Source organism: Poeciliopsis prolifica, unplaced genomic scaffold (genome assembly GCF_027474105.1).
Source record: "Poeciliopsis prolifica strain line A6 unplaced genomic scaffold, Auburn_PproV2 SCAFFOLD027, whole genome shotgun sequence".
Classification (NCBI taxonomy): domain Eukaryota; kingdom Metazoa; phylum Chordata; class Actinopteri; order Cyprinodontiformes; family Poeciliidae; genus Poeciliopsis; species Poeciliopsis prolifica.
In genome coordinates, this window is record NW_026562402.1 from 7,345,862 (window position 1) to 7,369,593 (window position 23,732).

Consider the following 23,732-nt stretch of genomic DNA (forward strand, 5'->3'; position numbering starts at 1 on the left):
TTAGGGTTTACACTTTTATAATTCATATAAAATGTAATTGTGCTGAAGGAAAAAATTATCGTACGCTTTCACAATATCAGATGTGTATGTATTTTAGGTATGTCGAATTATCAATAAAACTTTTAAAGGCCGAGTCAATATCTTAGATGTCTATGAATCTCTTCTTTGTGATCACACACAAGAGAAAGCAAATAAAGGACCATAAGTTATGTGGCACATGAGTAGAGTTCAGTATTTTAAAGATTGAAGACAGTATTACTGTTGGCATTTTAATGATCTGGATCCACAACCTTCCTCTGTTCTTGGAAAAGACATGCGATTACCTCAGAGTGTTGAACATTTTCCATCCATCTTTCTGGTGGTTGTTTTGGATTGCTACGCAGCAGTCTGTTGTCATGTCATCTTAAATGCTTCACTTTGCCAGATTCTGAGATAATGCAAAATCCCAAGTCTTAATGCAGAAGATTTTAGAGACATATGAAAAACCCCAAACCATTTATATGCTAAGCATGCAGGTTTTATTATTTTTATGTAGCTAAACTGCTGGTAACTTCATTTTTAAATTTAGCCATGTTCAAAGGAAGTATCTTTGTTTTACAGTATCATTTTGTCTAATGTAACACACTGTCAATGTTGTCTGCAAATATAAAAGAAAAAAGTACATGTGAGCATTATATGTACTGGGTTTCCAGAAGATTAGGCTTCATTACTAAATGTTTCGGATGATCCATCTATTTACCTCAGTGCTTAATTAAATGATGTGTCTCTATATAAACATTGCCCTGCAGATATATAGTTGTTGTCAGTCAAAACAATACAAAGACTGTCAGGCATGTGTGGCATGTTTCAGAAGATTGTGAGAAACCGTTTTTTTCACCAAAAACACAAACACTGTTGCACATTTTCCAGCTGATGAAACATCCAGATGATTAGCCATGGAATGTTAATATCCTCATCCTACTCTGTATCTGCTGTGTATTTCTAAAGCATTGGAGGATGTGGTGCCTCATGTGAAAAACATCCCAAAAATCACCTCCGTATGCATCTGACACTGTCGCATATGCAATTTGAGCTCAGTCTAAAATAGGCTGCCATGCATTTTCTGGGTATTTTTCAGGATTAATGTCCTGAGAAGCCATATTATCTGCACATATTTTCATAGTTTCCTTTATCTCATCTCACAAATATTTGAGAAGTCAATTATTTGAATTCCTTTCTTAGAACGGAACCTAGTTCCTCCATTATTGTTATTATTATTAATATTAATATTATTATTAGGACTACAAAAACGCATCACTGTAGTTTTTAAAATGGCAGAGCTCTGAGGAAGGAGCTGGCCTTTAGAACTACTTGTGTTTTGGGCATTTTATAACTGATTTTAACCAACCATTGTTGCACATGGGATTAGTATGTCAATTTTGCATTAAGCGTCATGAAAATTTCAAAATAAAAGCTTGAATATTTCTCTCTGGCCTTTCAGAAAAACTAACTGCTTCAACCGTTTAGAATTAAGTCTCTCTTTGTGTGTCACACTGACATGAGAGTTGACCTTCTCTTTAGAACTACAATGACTGCAGGTTAGAACTACAACATGGCGGAACACTCCGTGCCTACAGAGGAAGTCTGAGCTGATTGGCAGAACTACAACATGGCAGAACTGTCCGTTACTACTGAGGAGAAATGAGCTGGCCATAAGAAGTACTTGTTTTTTGGAAATTTTTAGAACTGATTTAAAAACACCAGAGTTACACATGGAATTAGTGTTGCCATTAAAAATTAAGCTTAATGAAAATTTCAAAATAAAAGCCTTGACACTTTTTATATAAATTGCGGTTTGGAGAATTTTAGAACTGATTTAACCCAATCACTGTTACTCATGTCAATAGATTGGACATTTAAAATGAGGCTTACTGAAAATTTCAAAATAAAAGCCTAAAGATTCCTTTCTGGCTCATGCCTATTTTAGTGAAAATGGCTGCCTCAAACTGATAGAATCCTGTCTGACTCTCAACATGCAGAGGATCCATTACCATAGCAATGGAACACAGCAGGGCCAGCTGATTAGGACTACAAAAACGCATCACTGTAGTTTTTATTATGGCAGAGCTCTGAGGAAGGAGATGGCCTTTAGAACTACTTGTGTTTGGGCATTTTATAACTGATTTTAACCAACCATTGTTACACACAGGATTACTGTGGCAATTTTAAATTAAGCTTAATAAAAATTTCAAAATAAAAGCTTAGACAATTTTTCCATCAAGTAAGTGCTCTTTTGACCATTATATATCTGATTTAACAAAATCACTGTAACACATGGGATTAGATTAGCCATTTAAAATCAAACTTAATGAAAATTTCAAAATAAAAGCTTGAATATTTTTCCTAGGACTTTCAGAAAAACTAACTGCTTCAAGCACTTAGAATTAAGTCTCTGCTTTTCTGTCACACTGACATGACAGTTGACCTCCTCTTTAGAACTACAATGACTGCAGGTTTGGACTACAACATGGCGGAACACTCCGTGCCTACAGAGGAGGTCATAGGTGAATATAAAAACTACAACATGGTGGAACTGTCAGTTACTACTGAGGAGAAATCAGCTGGCGATGACAAGTACTTGTTTTTTGGGGGAATTTTAGAACTTATTTCAAAACTCCATTGTTACACATGGTATTAGTGTTACCATTAAAAATTAAGCTTAATGTAAATTTCAAAATAAAAGCCTTGACAATTTTTACATCAAGTAAGTGCTCTTTTCACCATTGTATGTCTGATTTAACCCAATCAGTGTTAAACATGGGATGAGATTGACCATTTAAAATCAAGCTCAATAAAAATTTCAAAATAAAAGCTTTAAGATTCATTTGTGGGTAATGATATGATATTATTGATATAATTTTGCATGATCTTTTTCACTCAGGTTAGGGCTCTGCCTTATGCAGAGCCCTAACCTTGCTCTGCCTTGCAAGGTTACAATAGGATTATCCTGCATGATCTTTTTCACTCAGGTCAGGGCTCTGCCTTGCACAGCAAGGCAGAGCATTAGCATTAGCCTTTTACCTTAAATGAGGTAATAGCTATTTCCCTTATTACCCATGTTCAGTAAGTCATGCTTGTGACTATCCACATGCTATTGATGACATTGCAGCTTTCTATAGCATGGATGCTAATGTTTAGCATCAGAACGCTGGGTCCAAACCGACGGGCACACTTTGGCAGGCCCCAGTTAAATTTCTTCAGGAATTTTCTAGTTATTATTATTATTTATTATTATCGTCACAGTTCTGAATACAGACACTCTCCGTGAGTGCTGGTTGGAGACATGCTCAAAGGAATGTCTTGACTGCTGTTTGGGCGCAATCAAAATAGATTGAACTTTTATTCCTTGATGGTTGTTAGGTCATATAAAAATAAAGAAATGACACCATCACAGATAAACTCATTTAGTGGTTGAAGCTACAGTATGTAACTTTTATAAAAAGAAAATACAGCCTCCCCCCTTCAGCAGAGTTTTTCTGTAATGGTGAGGTATCTCGCTGCAATTTAGGAGGAGCACGTACATGAGCTTGATTGACAGCACCAAGTCCCTCCTCCTGTCTCTGATTGGTTGTTTTTGACAGGGAGTATTACATTTCTTCAGACAGCAACAGTACCATTTGGAGGATGGAGGAGAAGATTGATCTTTTCACAGATTATCTGTATCATATTATACTGTCACAACATAATGATAGATTTAGCACAGGCAAACCTTATGGCAAAGAGAAACTTGTGGTTTACACAAAACCACTAGTTGTACAAACATTTGGTTAGTATGTTATTTACAATCCAGTTAAAACATGTTAAAACATGTTAAAACATCCAGTTACCTCCCCTTGTATGGCTTAAAGGAGCGGACATTAAGTGGCTCCTTGACCAAACTCATGATGTGTAACTTTCATCTTTGTGGCATTTGTATTTCTCCTGAACTTATTTGGAAGCATAAGCAAAATCCTCTTTAAAGTCTCCTTCTCTCCGGCTCCACCTGTAAACTTCATAAATCATCGATATATACACATCTCTTTGTAGCCAAAGCAAAAAATGTTAGCAAATAAAAGTGTATTACGCACAGACACTAACACAGGATAAAAGGTGAGTTAACAGCTTCCATCTGTGGCTTGTTATCACTCCAGTAACTCATCACTTCACTGCTGAAGTCACACCATCGTCTAACATCTCACAAGCCACATTTCAACTCCTGCTGACTTTTCTTCTGTGCCTCTCTTCCTTCAATAATTCCCCTTTTCTCGTCTCCATCATGCTCACATTCATCCTTAATTCCCCGTCTCGTTATTTCTTGTCTCTTGAAGTTGCTTTAAATGCCATATCTGTAGTTTCATCTCTCCTGCCTGTCTAGAAGTCGTCCCAACTTTCTGCCCTTTGCAACCTGATCTCTTTTCCTCCTTTGAGCCATTTTTTTCTTCAACCATCTTTTGCCTGTGGACCTTATATAGCTGCAAAGTTCTGACAGCATCCAAGGTGAAACATCTGTCTTCAATGTGTATCGTTTCCCCGCAGGCAGCGGGCCAACGCTGCATCCACAAACAGCAGACGTGCCAAACCGAAGCGACAGGCGAAGCAGCATCTGGTTTCACTGTGTCCAACCTAAGCTTTTGCATCACCCCGTTGTGAGATCTGCAGAGATGTTTATGCAGTAATTTATGCAGCGTTCTGCTAAGTCAGCCTGCCCTGGTGAGATGCCTGTCAGAACTGGCGGAGGGACATGTGGACGTCTTATTCACTTGTGTGGTTTGCGGTTTTTCTTTGATGTGGGAGCTTACATGATTTCACCATTACGCAAAGAACAATGAAATGTAATCAAACTTCTGAATGAGGATTAGAAGAAATGAGTTGTGATGAAAGTGACACCAGCAAACATTGGAGTTTTCCCGTCCAATGAGTAGGAAATGTTTTCTCTGGAAACTCTTAGCCGCGGAGGATTTTTTTTCCATCCTTCCTGTGTTTGTATAATCATTTTTCTCTGGGTAGGTGTCCCAGCGCTGTTATAGATGATTTGACAGTCCAAAAACATGCAGCTTAGCATCTCTGCTGACAGTAAAGTCGGTTGTTTTGGATTCCTATGTTTTGGATGACAAACAAATGCAGCCATTACTGGTAATATTGGAAACTGATTAAATGTCTTCTCTTCAAATTAATTTTTCCAAAGCTAACCCATTTTCAGAAAAGCTGCATCATTTTAAAAAATTTTAACGATCAAACAATACTCCTGGCTTTTGAAGTAGCTTTTTTATTATGACAATAAATAAACTGTTACAAACATTAGACTGACTTCTGGTAAATGACAGTATTCTTTGTGTCATTGTTTGTCATGCTTGGGGTTTTAGCTTCTTGTTTCGAACTTATGTGATTTATTCTGAGTTGGGAAACTTGGCTCCAGATTTCTGAATCTCCATGTTGACTTTAGCTCCTTGTTTTCTCCACCTTCTGCATTTCCAATCAGTTGAGTGTCATCCGATCTATTTTAATTTACCTAATCTTCCAGTGTATGCTGCATGTACTTTGGATTTTATTGTCATATTTTTGAATTTCCCTTTTTTTGTTGTTGTTGTACCATTGAAGATACAGCATCTTTCCATGTTCCTGTACACAGAAGACACTTTAATTAATTCTAAACAAAACTCTGGAAATAGGTATTTATGAGTCAGCTTTATAGGTTGTGTCTAATTTGATTTAAATGCAATTAAAGTAATTGTCTTTAAAAACGTCTCAATGTCCAAGGAGGAAATTCTGTAATGCCAAAAAAAACCACAGTCTAAGAAATATTTACTTGTTCTAAAAGCAAAAAGGTAACACGAAACTCTTAATCATGCGCTGAAATCTCCAAAGTACAAATTGTTCGGCGGCAGAGTGTAAGCTGTATTAAACCTCAGACAGGTTTACACCCATGCATATCTACACCTGGGTGATTGCTATCAGTGTTATCGTTGGCTTAGAAAGAGAAAGAGAAGGGGACACATCTGAAGCCTATTAGACCCAACTGTATTTCAAAATGTATGCCAGACCCATGCCCTGCATGAATAAAGAGGTCTCTGGTTCAGCCACATCTTTCCACATCAGAGCTGACAAAACTGGCTGTTTCTCTAAATATTACTCCTCTACGTTTAATTGTCTTGAGCTCTGACACGCAAACACACTGACGAAGTTTCATTAGACTCATTACACTGCTGACTGATTTCCCAGGGTATCATTAGATCTTGGTTGTATATTATTGCAGAGTGTCAAATATTTCTGGAATCTGCTGTGTGGACTAAAAACACTGCACACCCTCCCACTCCTTTTCATTCTTCTCTCCCAGGTTTTGCATTACCTTCCATACAATACTTGCCCTGCTTGCATTATGTTAAGGTGCATTTCAAAGAAGAAAGTAAAGCATGCAATATTTTTTTGCTAGTTCTAGTGTTCCTAAATATACATGTGCTGTGCATTGTAGATAAACAAAAAAAAGCTTCTTGATGAAGCTCCTCCTGCATCGTTTTCTTGCCATGTTACCAACACAGTTAGTTTGTCTTGAAAGTAATTTCTATATAAATCTAAATCAGATGAAACTAAGGATTTTTGTTTAAAAAAAATATGTCTCATCACACTGAAAAAGTGTGTGCCACTTATGCTGCACCCCATTTTGTATGGGGCAGGCTTATTGGGATGAAGGGTGTAAAAATGGGCAGTCAGCCACTGTATGAAAGATGTCACTGAACTAATGATCAGTGAAATAATCAAAAATATTTAAGCTTCAATGACAAGTTAATGTCTGAGCTGGCTGTGGCATCAAATAGTACATAGATTTTCTTATTAGATTGCAGCTTCAGACATACAACATTCTTTTTGAGCTGAAGTTGTTTCCAGAGAAAATACTTCTGCATTCAATGAGAACCAGAAGAACCCTGGACCTGAATCATTTAACACACATTTCTGAGATCTGAAGTCTTTGTTTGTACAAACTAAAAACTGGAGCTTGTTCGTTTTGTTCAGCCCACAAAAGCCAAAACGTGCCTTGAGACAGCTGTCAAAAATATAGAATCATATATCCAGACAACAGAAGTCAATGAGCCTTTTCATGTGGTCATTGAATCCAGAAAGTATCCATTAAAATAGATCTGTTAAGTCTACAACTGCTGACAAAATATAGCCTAAACAATCACATCAAATTTCAACCTTCCATCTTTTATTCACATTTTTACATGAGCAAATTTGTAACTTTTTAACCTTATTTTTACCTTGTTTGTATGGAAGTCTTTGCTGTATCGATTCGGTCAAAGCTGAATCGATCGACGATTCAGGATGTGTGTCTGTTCAAGAATAATGCAAACATTGCAAAATGTAGTGAACATGGGGATGAGCATATTTTACTCTGACTTTTTACTCCTTAGAGCACATTGTCTTTTTTAATGATGTCAGATGTCATTGTTAAGACTTGTGCAGTTGGCATGAAAAACTGTAAAACTTCAGCAAACAATTAGTCATTAAGGTTTCAGGGAATTGCACTGGCAAGAAAACAGCAGCACATAAAACTGGTGACAGATTTAATTAGGAGATACCATGCCAAGTTGTTCCTGCTCCTTGCTGGAGATGTCGCATCTCATTATTCATCTTAACCAGACACATGAGGTCATTTAACAACAACAACATAAAGTGAGAACCGTTGCCACAAATAAAAAGAAGAGTTGAGGTTTTCTTTTCTGACTTTTAATGTTGTAATTCCCTGCTATTTTTATTACTCCCTCCGTCTATCAGAAATCCTATTTTTCTTTCCCCTTCTCTCTCGCACAAAAGAAGTGCTAACGAATCCCTCTCTCCTCTAAAGATGCTTCCCGTTATTTGATCTTCTCTCTCTCTCTCTCTCGGGTGAATTGACACACAGCGTAGGACGTTGCCTCATCCTCCTCTGTAGAGTCAACGCCATCATCCCACACAGATTTACCATCCTCTCTTCCCTGATTTCATCATCATCATCAATCTCCCTTTTTCTCTCTCCTCTCTGGATTTGGTTCTACCCATCCCTCTCCTTAACCCAATCTAATCCATTTTCCTGCTCTTTACATCTCCTGCCTTTGCCATTAGTCAACCACCCTTTTCCCACCTCTCCTTTAAAACGATTTAAATTCCAGTCATTGTAACCTCATCCCCACTCTATCACTTTCTTTGAACACCAGTCATTTTCCCCAATGTCCTTGTTCTCAATTTCCCTATGAAATGTACCTTCTAACCTCTACATAACTCTCTTCATAATCCACTCTTAAAAACGACCAATCCTCCATTGTTTCCTGATTTTCTTCTTGGACTTCAGTCTTCTAATTAACAACTTTACTCACATCCTTCACTGCCGTCGAGTTAGATCTGAAGCCTTTATTCTGTCAGTGAAATCTGCTTTCATGTGCTCAGCCAAATTACCACCGGCCTCACACACACACACTCACACACACAGGGACACACACACACACACACTTTAACTCAAAACAGCTCAAAGCAGATGTATGTGATATTCCACTTTCTCACTTCTTAGGTTTGGCTAACTCTTAACTTTAAAAGTTGAAACACATTTTTAATTGCAACCAAATCTATAATCTGGTGTGAGCTTTTATTTCAATTTATTATGGCCATAAATAATTTTAATTTCCTAGCCAGCAACTTATTCCTTATTATTTACATCTATTTTGTTTGCTCACTTGTATTTCTGTGTTTTCTGTGATGGACTTGCAACTTCTCCAAGCAACATTTGGCTGTGGTTTTATTTCTAGCCATTATTCAAGACTCTGAAGAGGATTTTGTTGTTGTTTAGAAGGGATGTTGGTTCAATTGTTGCAGAGAAGGACAAATGCATTCTTTAGAGATTAGCTTAAATTAAATAAAGTCTTGAAAAAAGAACAGTGTGTGTGATTAATCTTTATCATTACCGAAATAATTTAACATAATGAATGTTGTTTTCTATTAATTGAACGTGTCTATGTACTAGTTTGATTTTCTCTTTCACATTAAACATCAGAAAAAATCATCTGCCCTTCAAAACCTCAACAAAAAGGAGTGTCTAGAATATTAAAGTTTTGATTAATGGTTCAGTTCCTCACTTTGTGCTTTATATAACTGTGTCATTGAAAAAGTTTCACACCATAGTAATCATGGTACAGTACAGTCCCTTTTCAGATGCCTCTGCAGAACCAATTGATTGCTAAATAAAAGAATGTTTTTGTTTCCGTGTTTGTAACATTCCCCATCATCCCGGTTTCCCACCATCATTATTCTGTTTTTCATAACTTCACATTGGCTCTGAGCCAAAATGCTAAATGGCTACAAAGGAATATAAAACGACATGAGACAGAAAGACCCACTTTGTTTTAGTTTATCTGTCTGACCTTCAGCATATGTCATGGATAAATTAATGCTACAATAATTATGGTTAACAAAAAAATGCCTTATTTTGACCAATATTAAAATAGTCGTATAACGCAATCCTGTTTGGAAACAGAGTGCACTTGTTGCACTTTCAAGAAATTTTAGTGTTCAGGTTGTAGCCGTTAAATTTAATAGTCATTTTTTATTGTCTATTGCATTTGAACTTGAAATTAAAACACAAATTTGGGTAATTTCACATTTCTGCAATACAATGGCACAAGTTTTTGATATGGCTTCTGTCAGTTTACTGAATATTGTGGGGAAGCTCGGGATGATCCAGCCAACAAATTTATTTCAGTCTGGGGACCACATGGGCTCACTGTGAGTCACTAAAGAATTACACTTTGGTTTGAAAGTCTTCCAGGTTTCTCGTTTGCACATGCACGTGTCAGATTCAAAAGAGAACATTGTTTTATTTTACAAACTGTGATTTTGGGTGAATTGCCTCATTTTCCTCCATTTTGAGATTTGACTTTTATGTCTGACACAAGTTTTTACTTAAACTGCGGGCCTATTTGTTATGTCACTGATTATTGAAAAATAGTGAAAAAGCTCTGGTGGTTCTCGATGGGCTGGGCTATGTTGTGATTTTTTAACTTTGGCTAAGAAAAGTAGTTTCCCATTTGACATCACAAATTTTCCTGACAATTAGTTTGGATTGTTCTTCAAGGCGCTTAATGATATTCCAAGAATATGAAGACAGTAAATAACATAATGACTTTGACAGATATTTGAAAGCAGACACTGAAAAGCTTAAAGTAAAAAGAATAAATCCAATTAAACAGCTAATCTCACTTTTGTTGAGGATGAAAGACACAATTGGAAAACCAAATCAACATTTTCTCTGCAAATAGTTACTATATTATGAGAAATGTCTGATCCTACGCTGTTTTGAATGTTTAAGAGATTTTAATCTTTGCACGATAAAATGTAACTGTAACACTGTATCTGTTTTTTTGTGCCTTAAAGACATGATGGAATGAGAAAGAAATGCTCCCAAAATGCTTTAACCATTTATCAAAGTAGCTTGATCATCTGGGATGCCGGATGCCACAGATTCTTTTGGACATATCGATAAATGTGTCCATATGGATACCACAGCTGCGCATGTGCTCCCCTGCTACAGAATTAATGTAACTGTGACTCAAACATCACAAATGTTGCACAGCAATAAGGTTATGCTGCCTTGTTAAAGTGAAACTTAAGAAATCCTTTATTGTTTGAATAGCTCACTAATTATTTTTAGCACTTGGACCTCTTAAAGAGCATTAAAAAAGTAATGCTACATAGTTGATTGGGTAATTAAAAACTTAAAGCAAAACTATGATATGTTCAGTCAAGATGCAGCAGAACAATGTGAAGTCCAACCTATTGGTCTCAGCACGCTGCGAAATAAGAGTGCATAAAAAAAAAAGACGTGAGAGGACTTGATTTTCCACAAAGTGACATTCATGTCATCACATTAGCAGAGATTGTTCAATAGTGGAATTCATTGAATGGCCATTTTAACGCCCAGTTTTAGAAAACTGTGTTCCAAATCCCAACATTTGGCAGATTACATAAAAAAAGAACATGGAAAAGGACAAAATGTGATGTGTTACACTTAGAGGACAGAATTTCTGTAATCTAGCAATTTGGAAAAGGTATTTTATTTATTAATGTTTCACCAAGACAACAGGGTTTTTTAATGGTTCTGCTTCACTGACTGTCTCTGCTGGAGCTGCTACTTGATTCTCTGATGCAAGTAAGCTACACAATCTCTAAAGACAAGTTAAAATGACTTGGTAACTTTGGAGCAAACACCTGGATGTGTTTCGGGTATCTATGAGAGCCTCGGTTGGCTTTTACAGACAAATTAATTTATATTCCTGTCCACTTATTGCAGTTAAATTTTTTGTCATAGCAATCCACTATTTTCCTTCTTTTTTCAGCTATGTACGCATTTTATATCTGTATTTCAACGCTCTGAAACTAATTTGAAACAAATCCACAGTAAGAGTCAACATGAAGGGTCTTAACAGCGTGATGTACGACACCGGCAAGCATGAGCAGAAACTGAGGAACTTTTCAAAAACTCATAAAACCTTGGAACGTTTGAAGACATAGTTATCACGGAGCTTTTGAGAGCAGTGAAGCTGGTGTGTTTCTTGAACTTTACGGGTGGGGTAGAGTTTAGGGAGATTAGATAAATACTTTTTTTTAAAGTTTTGAACCCACCTTGCTCAAGGTCTACTACTGTGATGTGTATGGTTCGTGTTAAATTCACCACCATGTTGAGGACTTTTAGGTTATTGTTGGCTGCATGTGCAGCTGAACTATGCAAACCCTTTTTCCTTTTAAAATAGTAACTGAATCACAGTGGACAGCCATACATGTTTCCCAATGAAAAGAGATGGAAGGAATAGTGGGGCTGAATGTACACAAACACATGCACGTTTCACATAGTTTTTTGCGTTTACTTGGGGTCCTTAGTAATCTGCATGACAGATGGTCAATGCCACATTGTTGGGACATGAACTCTCAACCTTTGCCTGTCAAAGGGACCAGTGTTCCTCAGCATTCAGGTTGGCTCTTCTTTCCTCTGTTACTATCATTCCTACACTGCTCTTTCAGTCTCCTGCGTTGTCCCTCCTTTTTGGAAAACCTTATCTGTAGCTCGCTGTTCATTCACTCTTCTTTGTTCTGACGTAAATCCACACAATAGTGTAAACTGCTTCATTTTTGCACCTCTTTCAACTATTTGTTTCAGACATTGTTATACAGTGTTGTTTGAAATGCAAAACAAAAAAAATGTTCTTCCAGACTCAAACTAATATCAGCTTTTATCTACCTTTATTCCTCACTGGGCATAAAAATACCTTCATGACAAAGTTCATGAAGGTATTTATGCTGTATTTGTTTTGTTTGTTTGTTTTTAAAGAATAAAATCAGGGAATAATGAAATACCTGGAACTTGATGAGCAGGAACTTTCCATAGTTAAGGACAGAGATTTTAGAAGTTCAGAATGTCAGCATACACAAGGAAAGTTATTCAAAGCCAGCCAAATTGAAATCAACCAGTACATCTCTACATTTAGAAAATTAAACAATTACACAGTCTAAAAGGTTGTTTAAAACCAAGGCTGATTAAGTTTCATGGTCATAGTTCATTACAAGTGCTCCAATGAATAAATGCTGCATTGTCTGCGTTTTGGCATTGCAGTGTTCACATAAAGTTTGTTTAAGATTAATTTTCTGAAATTTTCTCCCAACATGAAATAAACCAACACATGCCATTTAAAATTAATCTTTTTGGTTATGGAAGAAAAACAACTGGAACAACTGACCAGGATTTTAAGGTGAGTTTTTCTTTGCCAAGTTATGGGCTTCATTTAATTTTCTTCATAAACAAAAAGAAGTTGCCAGCAGTGATGTTTATTTTTTACCAGCATTGTAATTAAGTCCCAAAATAATACAAAAAAATGAAAGAATCTGTTTCTGAGGATTCTGTAGTTCTTTCTATGCAGATTTCCTTGTTGTGATTTATTATCATTATGAGCTCCCACCTTTTCTTCTCAGCTTCAGATATAAGCTGTTTTCACTGCATCTTTCCATCTGTCATCTCTGATCTGTCTGTTTGTCCTCAGCTTTCTCCCACATTCGGTGTCGATGTTGTTGTCTTCAGCCGCCAGGCCGCCATCTGAGAGCCGTTACTGGAGAAATACTGCTGACACGCCGCACAACTGACACTCAGATGTCTACATCAGATGCGTAAACCCTGAGTGACTGCAACAGTGTCACGGAAACTTTAAACAAACACATTCAGCAGCTCAGTAGACACAGATGTCAGTCTGCAACGTCTTAAATAAAACGGCTGAGGAACACAATTAATGAGGCTCATCAGCAACAGCAGCACAGAAACCAGAGCTTGGCTGAATCAGAAGCATTAAGCCAGCAAACCTAAATTGCCCTGACAAGTTACATTCTGCTTTCTCTATGCATTTAGCACTTTTTTCTTCACCACACAAACAATCTCATCTCAACACACCAACAGGTACATATTGCATATTACTGCCAACAGCAGATCCACAGACCAGAACCGTGAGACATCTCATGAAACCTGCATGGTTCTGAATTAGGAAACTAATAACAATGGTGTGTTTACAGCTTTTAAAAAATGGCCAACACTAATAACTGGAGCGCTTTGAACTGGGCTACGTCTCAGTTATGCGCCGTCTTTTAATTTAGCGCAGGTATCAGGAGTCACTTGTATTTACAGAGTATTTAAATCACTGTTACTTCAACATAACTTACAAAAATAAGCACATATTTTGTATCTTCTTGGGAAACGCTTTAATCTGATCAGTCTAACAGTGAGTTTGTTGTGATGTCATGTTAAAAGTACACAGTGTGTGTTTGCAACACCAAATGAGCATGTTTGGAAAATACAGAACACCTGAGAAAAATGTGTAAAACAAACTTAATTCAAAGCAGTAGGTATGTGCTAGTATCTGGCAATTTCCTGATGTATGAAAATCAACACAGATTTCTTTTACTTTCAAGGCATTTTTTCTTGCCTTTCTGATTTTGAAAAGTATTTTTCACAACAGACTTGTAGCATTATTCTAAATTGACATTTTAAATTTAACACAGAGTATAATGTTTCTAGCTTCATTTAATTTGATACAAATCTTTGAGTGGTGAATATCTGCAGCGCAAGGGATTTTGTGAAGCATAATTAATTCTTAACATTGGACTTTTTCTTTACTATAGTGGGGTCTATAAACATTTTTATCAGGAGATGATGCAAATATATACACCTATGCATATTTTACTGCGCATAATTTCAATGCCTGCCACTAAATGTCGAAGTTTCTGCATTTGTGCATTCAAGAAAATGCTTTGCAAAATATACCAAGCCAACCTTGAAACAAGCTCTCATTGTGCCTTTATTATCGCTCAAATGCTTAACCAGATCACTATTTATTGGGGGTAACTTTCTGGTTGCCTAATACTGGCCTGATGTTTGGTCTGCCACCTGCTGTAAAAAGCAGGAATTGCATCATCATTACAATTTCATGTGACAACAGAACTCTGTAATAATTAAATCATATTCAGACCTGGAAATTCTTCCTTTCTGCTCCTGCAGAACTTAAACTGGTGTTGTTCCATGTGATGCCAAAAAGAAAAGACAATGGATCAAAATTAGAATTAAACAATATATTTTACAAACAATAAGTTCATTTGAAAATTCAAAGAACAATAAACTTATTTTTCAAAGTAGGACACTTTGCTTTAAATCAAGGAATAAAACTATACCACACATTGAGTTTCTTTACAATTCTGTTTTCTTTTTAATTATTTAGATTTTTTGCCAACTTATTGTCTAATTTATGTTTTTATACACTTGACCATGATCCAGCCCCCATCAGGTAAAATTCAAATGGACCTAGAGTCTTTCCTCCCAAAATTTATAACAGCTGAGACATCAAAAAAAGAAAATAATAATAAAAAGATTGAACCAAGCCAGTTGGCCCCTGGGTTTGGCTGTCGACTCTCCCAGCTTTTTTTCACTATATATATTTTTTACTATTTTATATCAAGTCTGAGATGTAAGAGATTTGGAAGTATAAGTCAGCTGAACTTGAGAATTGCAGACAGACAGACACTGCAATGAGTGATTGCAGAGAATGAGTTGTTACATTATTCACAGCGTAAAAGAGATGGATGAAGACGGATGGCGAATGGACAAAGAAAAGAGCTGAAAGATGACAGGGCAAGAGACGCCCTGCATTCCTGCAGGTCTGGTCTCCGTCTGACTCCTGGTGACGGTTTTCCCAGCCCTGCTGCCGGACAACTCACGCCCAGAGGTAAAGCCGTTCGAGCAAGGCCAACTGAGAAAGCACACTCATTAATTCAAAGGGTGCGAAAACAAACAGACCCCTTCCTTTTGAAAACCAGCGCAGTTGGATTAAAACAGGACACTGATGTGAGTCTTTTTGAGTTTTCAAGTACTCCCCCTTGTCTCCCCCCTGCCTTCAGTGAGACAAAGTGAATATTGTATTGGACAGAATGTGTGTGTTTAAGACCGTGTGTGAGCTAAAAAGTAGACATAGATACTGTTTGAATGAACAAAAAAGGAAAAGAAAATAGAAGCGAAACTGAAAGGTGCATTATTAAAATGAGATAATCAAATATGTTTCATGAAATGCATAAAGAGATCCAGTTAGGTGCTTGACATATAAAAACAATGTCAAGCAATGTCAATAATTTCAATATAATATTGAAATTATGCATAATCAGCTTTATATTGAGTTAAAATTTAAAGCCGTCTTTATGGAATGACAGAAAAAAATTTATGTGAACAAACCTCTACATTAACTTTTTTTTTTTCATAAAAGTCCAGCTTTACTAAAAGTGAAGGTGTCAAAAATGTATTAAATCACAACAAAGGAGAGACACAAAGCACATAAACTCATACGGTTAAGTGGAAAAAACACTCGTCTTCCTGCTTCAACTTGTACCCACTAATTGATTGAAATGAGATAATGATGCCTTTTCCTTCCACTAAATTACTTCCACATCCTCCTGGCAGCACAAACACTCTGAGTGTTTCTGAGACTTAAAACTGAGTGCGAGGCAACTAGTTGAATACAAACACATGCAAAATAATGAAGGTTTGAAATCAAGAAAAAAGCTTTCATAAAACAGATGAGGAATTCTGGAAGGTAGGAGGAGATTTATGCGTAAAGGCTACAAAAGAAGAAGAGAGCAAACACTAGGGGGAATAATGCATGGAGGGCAAACTGAGAGGTCAAAGTAAAGGTCAATGAGACAGGAAGCAAAGAGCTGTGTGGTCACTAATGAGAATCTTCAGTGCAAGAGCTCTTCCCACACTCCTCCAGGGCAGTGGAGAGATCCCTTTCATATGTAAGAAAGTTAGAAATTACATATGAAGTTGTTTAATTTATCAAAAAGCATTTCAGTGTGAAGAGGATTTGCTTTTGCGAACGCCGAGCCTCAAAGTGCTGGAACTGAGGTCTGAACTTCTTGTGCCTTAACTGGACCTGGTTGCTTAAGATAAGAAATCTCATTAGAGTTTCTATTAATAAAAATGTTGTGTATATTTCAGCCTTCAGTAGGCATCCTTTAGTTGGAATTAAAAAGAAAAAAAAATCACATTTCATTTTTAAAACAATTTACTATTTTTCATATGTGTGATTTTGGTCAGTCCTGGCTAGTCCAGGGGGGGTTGACCACTGGAAGCTGGATGTTAAGTGTCCCAAGATAAACAGCTGGTGGCGCCAGTCAGTAACCACACCACAAAAAGTAGGCGAGATGAGGTTAGATCATTTAACAAGCGAGCAGCAGTGAAAGCCCAGGCTGAGGAAATTACTTTGATTTGATGATAAAAATGTCATGTTTATGAATTGCATAAACAGAAATGACTGGTATCTATTTGCAGTGTTTGTTACAGTCTGAATGTCAAGAGTTATTAGTTCCACTGATAGACTTAATACCAAAGGCAAAAAATGCTGATGAAAAGCTCATACTAACTCAGGGGTGGGCACTCCAGGTCCTCGAGGGCCGGTTTCCTGCAACTTTTAGATGTATCTCTACTTCAACACACCTGAGTCAAATAATGAGGTCATTAGCAGGACTCTGGAGAACTTGATTGCATTTAGGAGGTGATTCAGCTATTGGATTCAGGTGTGTTGGATCAGGGAGACAACCAAGAGTTGCAGGACACCGGCCCTGGAGGACCTGGAGTGCCCACCCCTGTACTAACTCATTCTCTAAGTCAGTCTTTGAGGATATCAACTTTTTTTTTTCAAACTCAATTGTATTTTGAAATCAAAGATTTCCTCTGATGTAACTTTCAACAAATAGGTACTGAGTCCAGGATTTTGCAAAGGCCAAAGGAGATAGAATTTACTGAGACAATATCGTAACTTTTAAATGAGCAATTGTTGTTTGATTCACAAAAATCCAAGTTACCTTCCTACACTTAATTCTTCTATTCATTCCTTGCCAATTCACTGAGCTGTGTTTATTTGCAGTACGAGAAGACCAATAAGCTCAGATGGTGGCTTTTCTCCTGAAAATTGAACAGGAGGAAATTCTGTGAGATATCTTGGGCCAATAACTTATGCAGAACTGCTTCGGGTGAAACTGGATGAAACAATGAGCCAGACTTGGCAACAACAGTCAACAGTACTTATGCACTTTTAAACCAGCTCATTATCTATGAATGAGTCACAACAACTGTGTCAGATTAGAGGGAAGAAAACAATGTAAACTATCCAAAAACAGACTGCATAGGCATCTATACCCAAGACATTAAGAGTAAGGTTTACATTATGTACATTAAAGCAAGATGGCATTTTCTAGGCTTTCAAAAAAGGCATTAAGGTATTAAAATGTGTTTACTTCTTATAAGGATTACAAATATGCACTAGATATTGGTACCATACGGTCAATATGCCTGCATTTGAAGACACCATTGACCCAACTTTAATCCCCAAGAACATCAAATGTGCCAGGTGACTCTAAACATAAGCTTCACCTGTCCTGGTATGTTTGCATTGTTGCAGTGACTATGCAAAATCACCACAATGGAAATTCTAAAAAAAATCTTAATCTATAAATGATTATTTGTTAGAAGTAAGTTTCAAGGAAAGTGAATACAAACAAAGTTTAGTTTGACAGATAAAAACCTGCAGGTCGATCTTTTGTCATCAGTCCACATCAGTCTGCAAGTGGACAAGAAAGTGGATGGGACACCAACACACCAACACTGGCTGCAGCCAAAGGCCCCCGTCCTCCTAAATACGCCCCTGATTGGTCTACCGCCTTGTTAGAATACATTTAACAAAGTTACTTATTGAGCAACATTTCTAAGCTTGATCAAAAAAACCAAACAAACAAAACAAAACAAAAAGCTCCTTCTTTTTAGTTTATACTTGTTGAGTTAATAAAGTACACTTTTAAAATCGCTTCACCTTTTATGCAGGCGTTTACCCGCTATTGGGCAAACATTTCTTCTACTCATAAACATCCATTAAAATCCAGCAGACCAATTTTATTCATGAAAATGAAGCAGCTTTGTCCGTGAACGAGCTGTGCGCGAAAGCCATTCCGGTCATTTCGCCTCTCAAAGCTTCAAGCGGTTTAAATGTCAGTAAAGTTACTTGCTTCCGAATTCCGACGCGGTTGCCGCTCCTAATAAACTCTTTTAATGAGACGGTCGCACCCGGGTGGCTCTCACCGCAGAGAGGTGAAGCTCCGCCAAAAGAACCTCCTCTGACTGCGCTGCAGAGCAATTTCTCCTGCTAAAAGCACGTAAACCTCCGAAACAGTAGCCAAATGAGCGACCCGGATTAAACGCTTCCAGCTTGAACCACCACAAGGAGAGGAGAAAGAAAAACGAAACGAAAACACATTTACAGAAAACTACAATGCAGAAATATTCCTTATATGATGGAGAGTTCTGCCAATTAGTGTCACCTGCAGGAAAGCGCGGAAGCGATGAAGCGTCTCTGTAAGAATGAAAAAGCTTCACCTTTGTGGGAGAGTCTCAGGCGCGGCACGTTGATTTTGGTCGCGCAGATGCTGGTGACAAGCAGCGCAGCCACAACTTGGTTGAAGACGAAAGGTGTAAATCCCATAATTACTGACAGACGCGCCTCTCCTTCTCGCTGAGATTTTTTTTAAGACTAAACGTCAAAACTCCGAAGGGACTTTTATCTTGACGCTTCTCGTCAAGGTGTTTGATCTTGAGGACGCGCGCGGTCCTCTGTGCGGAGTGACTGCCGCTCTGCCAGATTCACTGACTCTCTGCTCTGAATGCTTCCGCAGCTCAGTTCCCACAGGAGAAAGAGAGGGAGAGAGGGAGAGAGAGAGAGAGAGAGAGAGAGAGAGAGAGAGAGAGAGAGAGAGAGGCGTGTGTTGGAGTCTGGCTCTTCTTTTTACGCAGAGCGCAGTTCTGCCCCGGGGTATTAGTTCATTGTTGCATCAAATAGGTGAAAGGTGACTTACTCTGAAACGTTTAACGTAATTTAGAACAACACATTTCACTGATTTTTTTAACAGGTTTTATTGGCTCCAGTGTTTATTTGCTAGTGAATTGACTGGAAAATGGGTAACGAGAGAAGGGGAAGACATCTTTCAAAGGTCACCAGGCCAGGAATCGAACCTGCATCGGCATCGAGGATCAAGGTCTATATATTTGGGTTGTTTTTAAACCCTCCACCATCCCAGTACTCCATAGTTCAGCAAATTAAATAGCCATCTGATCTGTATCTGATGAATGTAGAGCTTCAGTTGTAGCATCATAACCCAAATTACCTTAAAAGATTGCAGTCATTTCCTAACAAAGACCTTCAGAGATATTATTATTTTCATTTTTCTTCTATCACTTTGCCATGTCTGGTATCCGGGTAACCTTCGGTCATTGTCTGGCCTTGTTTGTTTCTTTTCCAGTTGTTTTACACTTTTATTTAAAAATCGAGGCAACTGAAATGCAATAAAACATTTCATTTTCATTGAAAATTAAAATGAAATATCGATTGGATATTTTTATTGCATGGCACAGCAATAAGAGATGAAGCATCTTTACGAGAGTTGCCAATGAAGATAAAAGTTTTTTTTTTCTGAATAGAATAAAAAGAAATACACATTTAGAGTTGTTGGATATTCATGTAAAACATTTACTTTAGTTTTCAGTGTTGAGACAAAATTAAATGCCATAGAGTTTATGGCAGAAAAAAATCACAGCTTGTCAAGTGTTGCATGATGGTCAAGGAACCAAACACAGGCAGTGTTGAGTGTTGAAAACAAACTTTTCACATGGATGCCTTATGCTCAACTGGGACAGGAAGGGTCCAGATAAAGTGAGCAAAAATGATGTGAAGCTCATATTATGTGAACGAGGGAAGTCCTACCTTCTAGCTTAGCGAAGGTAATAACAATCCCATAAATTCATGAGTTGTGCTTGAACAAAAAGGACAAAACGACATCTATCTCGACATTTCTCTCTCCTCCAAACCTCTGAACCAGTGACCTTCTTGACCCCTCCCTCGCCATTGTCACCATCAGGGGTTTAATTAAGTTGTGCCGTACCTTTAAAACCCCCTCTCATACATGCATCCCATTCACATGCAAGTCTTTAAGTGCACACAGGGGTCACAGCAGAATGAGACTGAGCCATTCAACGTATCAATGCTGCCGTAGCCCTGCTTCTTCTGGGAGCACTTGTTTGCAGCAGGAAAGAAACTCCCATACATGGTTTATACGGTTCGAAAGGCCAACGGTGGGAAACGAGACGGGTGTGACGACTTGCTGGGAACCCTCGGGGCTTCAAGCAACAAAGTGCTTTGCGCTTTTTTGAGTTGTTGGTTGTTGATGTGAGCTGTTATAAATTTTTTGAGAACTTTCCATGAAATAGCGGACCTCTGGAGCCACAGAAAAGTAAGTTGTAGTTTCGAAGCAGCATCCAACAGGGCAACAAGATATCAGATGTCTTCTTAAAGGAGACCTTCCAAAACCTCTTGATGTAAATATTTATGCATCACTGAAGAAAATAGCTTCCTCCATTCAAAAGAGACCACAAGTCTTCTTGACAATGGGCAATAGTGCTTTACCCTCTGAAGTGATCTTTTTCTCCTTGAAGATAAGATTGTATTTCGTCTAAACATCGTGCTTGTTGAGGGATAAAAGATGTTTCCTGCCAATTTCATCTTTTTTGCATCTTTTGTGGAAAGACATGTTTGAAGGATTTTTTTTTTCCATTTGAAACTCTTTGGTTTTATGGTTGCCTGAAACTCTTAAACATAATCTGTTCTGTCTTCTGGTTTTGACTCATTAAGCGATATAGATGATGCAGCACAAAATGAGACACAACTAAGGGGAAAGCCGCTGTCTGGAATAATAAACCCATGTGGAAGATCGAAGAGGTATCGAGTGACGGAAGTTAATACTTTTCACATCTGATATTGCGAGAAAAAAAAAGTTCATGAGATGTAATGATCCTTTGACATCATGTTTCTTTATAAAGACACATTTCACTGTGATAGCAGCTTTAAGGATAAAGATTTTCTATAAACATCTACATTTTACTGCCTTCACAGCTGGTTTCCTATCTGGACGTTGACAAAAACATCTTCAGCACTAATGTAGGTTTTGATTCAAGGCCATAATTTAACAGATTTGCAGTAGCGTCGTGTCGCTTTGCATTTTTTTCATGATGGATTTTACAATGCTCTGTGAAAAGTTCAGAGGGTCCTAAAAACAAGCTTTGATATCTTTTTTTTCTCCTACTTGAGAATTGTGCACCGCTTTGTGTCGGCTCTTCAATTAAGCACTAGTGAAATAAACTGAAGTCTTGTTGTTACATGAAAACATTTCAAAAGGGTGAAAGTGTATGAATACCTTTGCCAGGCACCATCTATTAAAAGCATTTTCTGAGGTACTTTTTGACTGATGCCCTTTCTGAAGTGAAGGGCTCTCATTCCTCAGAAGCTGCACAAAACTTGTGTGTCGGACAAACAGACGTGGGAACCCAGTAGAAGAGGCCACAAATGGGGCAAATGTTCAAGAGCTGAATAATTGATTGTAAAAGCAGCAGCCTTCTTGCCATCACTGTGAAGTGTTCCCTACATTTAACAAAGGAACTGCTGACTTTAAACGACCTAAGACGATGGTTGCCCCTACCACAACCAAGCGAGCTGGAGGAACGTGAGCAGCCAGCATGATTAAGCAAAGTGAATTTACTTTGCTCTGATTTCTCTTTACTTTCCTAACCCCGTATCTGACTTCCTCTGTGTCATTTCTAATCACTGGCAGCACTCATGTGGTTTTCTAACCTTTCTCTTTAAAATCCCACAAAGGATCGTCTTGTGTCTCAGGCTCAGCTCCAAGGTCTTGAACGACGTAATTCATTCTGAAAGGTGCGCCAGACTTTTTAGGAAACGCACCGAGTGCCTGAAGGACTTTCTTTGCACCTCTCTAAATTCTCCCAGAATTAAATTATGCTCTCTAAGCTGTCAGTAGTCATGAAATGTGAAACTCTTTACAGCATTTGACGCAGTGTCATTCTGAAAAATCCAGCTAAAACATCTGGAGTGGTGATTGGAAATGGCAGCGTAGAAGTTCATGAATTCACAATGTGGGAGGTAGGTAGAAATAATGAATGGAGGACAATTTGAGCCACAATGCACCAAGACAGCTGTTTGTGCAAGTGCCTCAGGATTCATAAATGTTTAAACATTCTTAGGACAGACAGGAATAAAACCATGTACAGTAAAAGAGTTTTCCTGCAGACAATGTAGAACGAAGCGATTCAGGGCAGGCATCGTGAGAAGACGAGAAAGGCGGCGTACACCCTGGACAGGTTGCCATTCCATTACAGGGCAGCACAGAGACACAGGGGTCAAATAATGCACGCACACACACACCCACACACACTAATACCTAAGGTCAATTAGAGACACCAGTTAACCAAACAGTCTGTTTTTTTCAACTGTAAGATGGAGTAAGTTAGATGTCAACACCTTCTGTAAATGGTCCCAGATAAAATAAACACAAAATAAAAAAGATATGTTATGAATGTGTTATTTTTGCCCATTGCAGAAGAAACAAAACAGTAGTTGAAGGAACAATTGTTTCAAACTTATTGCAGCAATATCCAGCTAGGAAGCAAGAAGTGGGAAGATTGTCGTCCAGCTTCTCTCTGCCTGGTGAGAAGAAAGTGACCCCACACAGAAAATGGAAATATTGACTAAATGAAAGGGAGAAAAAAATATTTTCATCTTAAAAGGTTTTGTTTAATTTAAATGATGCAAATGAAGTAATAATTTTAAAAACCTGTGCCTAAAAAACAAGATACAAAAGTTTTTTAAAGACTTCTCATCAAATTAATCAAATAAATAGTCATAATTAGTTCTCATAAAACAGAAATTGTAAAAATTCTTGTTACTGGTCATAATACTAGTGTTTTAATTACCATCACTCAGTAAATACTACTCTCTCCTTAAGAGTCTGTTGCAGCCTCAAATGTATATATTATCTAGCAACAAGTTTGATTAAAGCAGATCGATTTGCTGATGTCTTAAAAATATTTTCCTTGTTTGCTGTGATTTTTCTCAGAAAGAGAGAAGTGAAGTAACCGCTCGCCTCCTTCTGCAGCGCCATGAGGCCGTGCCAACCTATAAAAAGGGGTATTATTTGATTGTATCAAGGAAACTTTGACAAAGAACAAAAAAACACATTAATGGATGAATCACTGCAATGAGCCAGGGGAGCTGGAAGCT

General features: G+C 37.7%; 1 protein-coding gene across 1 annotated transcript in view; it reads right to left on the reverse strand.

The window, feature by feature from the left end:
- sema3bl (sema domain, immunoglobulin domain (Ig), short basic domain, secreted, (semaphorin) 3bl) overlaps positions 1-19,202 on the reverse strand; it is a 60,644-nt gene extending 41,442 nt beyond the window's left edge. Inside the window, exon 1 of the mRNA XM_055048722.1 lies at positions 18,986-19,202. Within this exon, the coding sequence (XP_054904697.1) occupies positions 18,986-19,091 (106 nt within the window). The 5' untranslated portion in view covers positions 19,092-19,202. The remainder of the gene's footprint in view (positions 1-18,985) is intronic.
- Between the last annotated feature and the right edge of the window lie 4,530 nt (positions 19,203-23,732).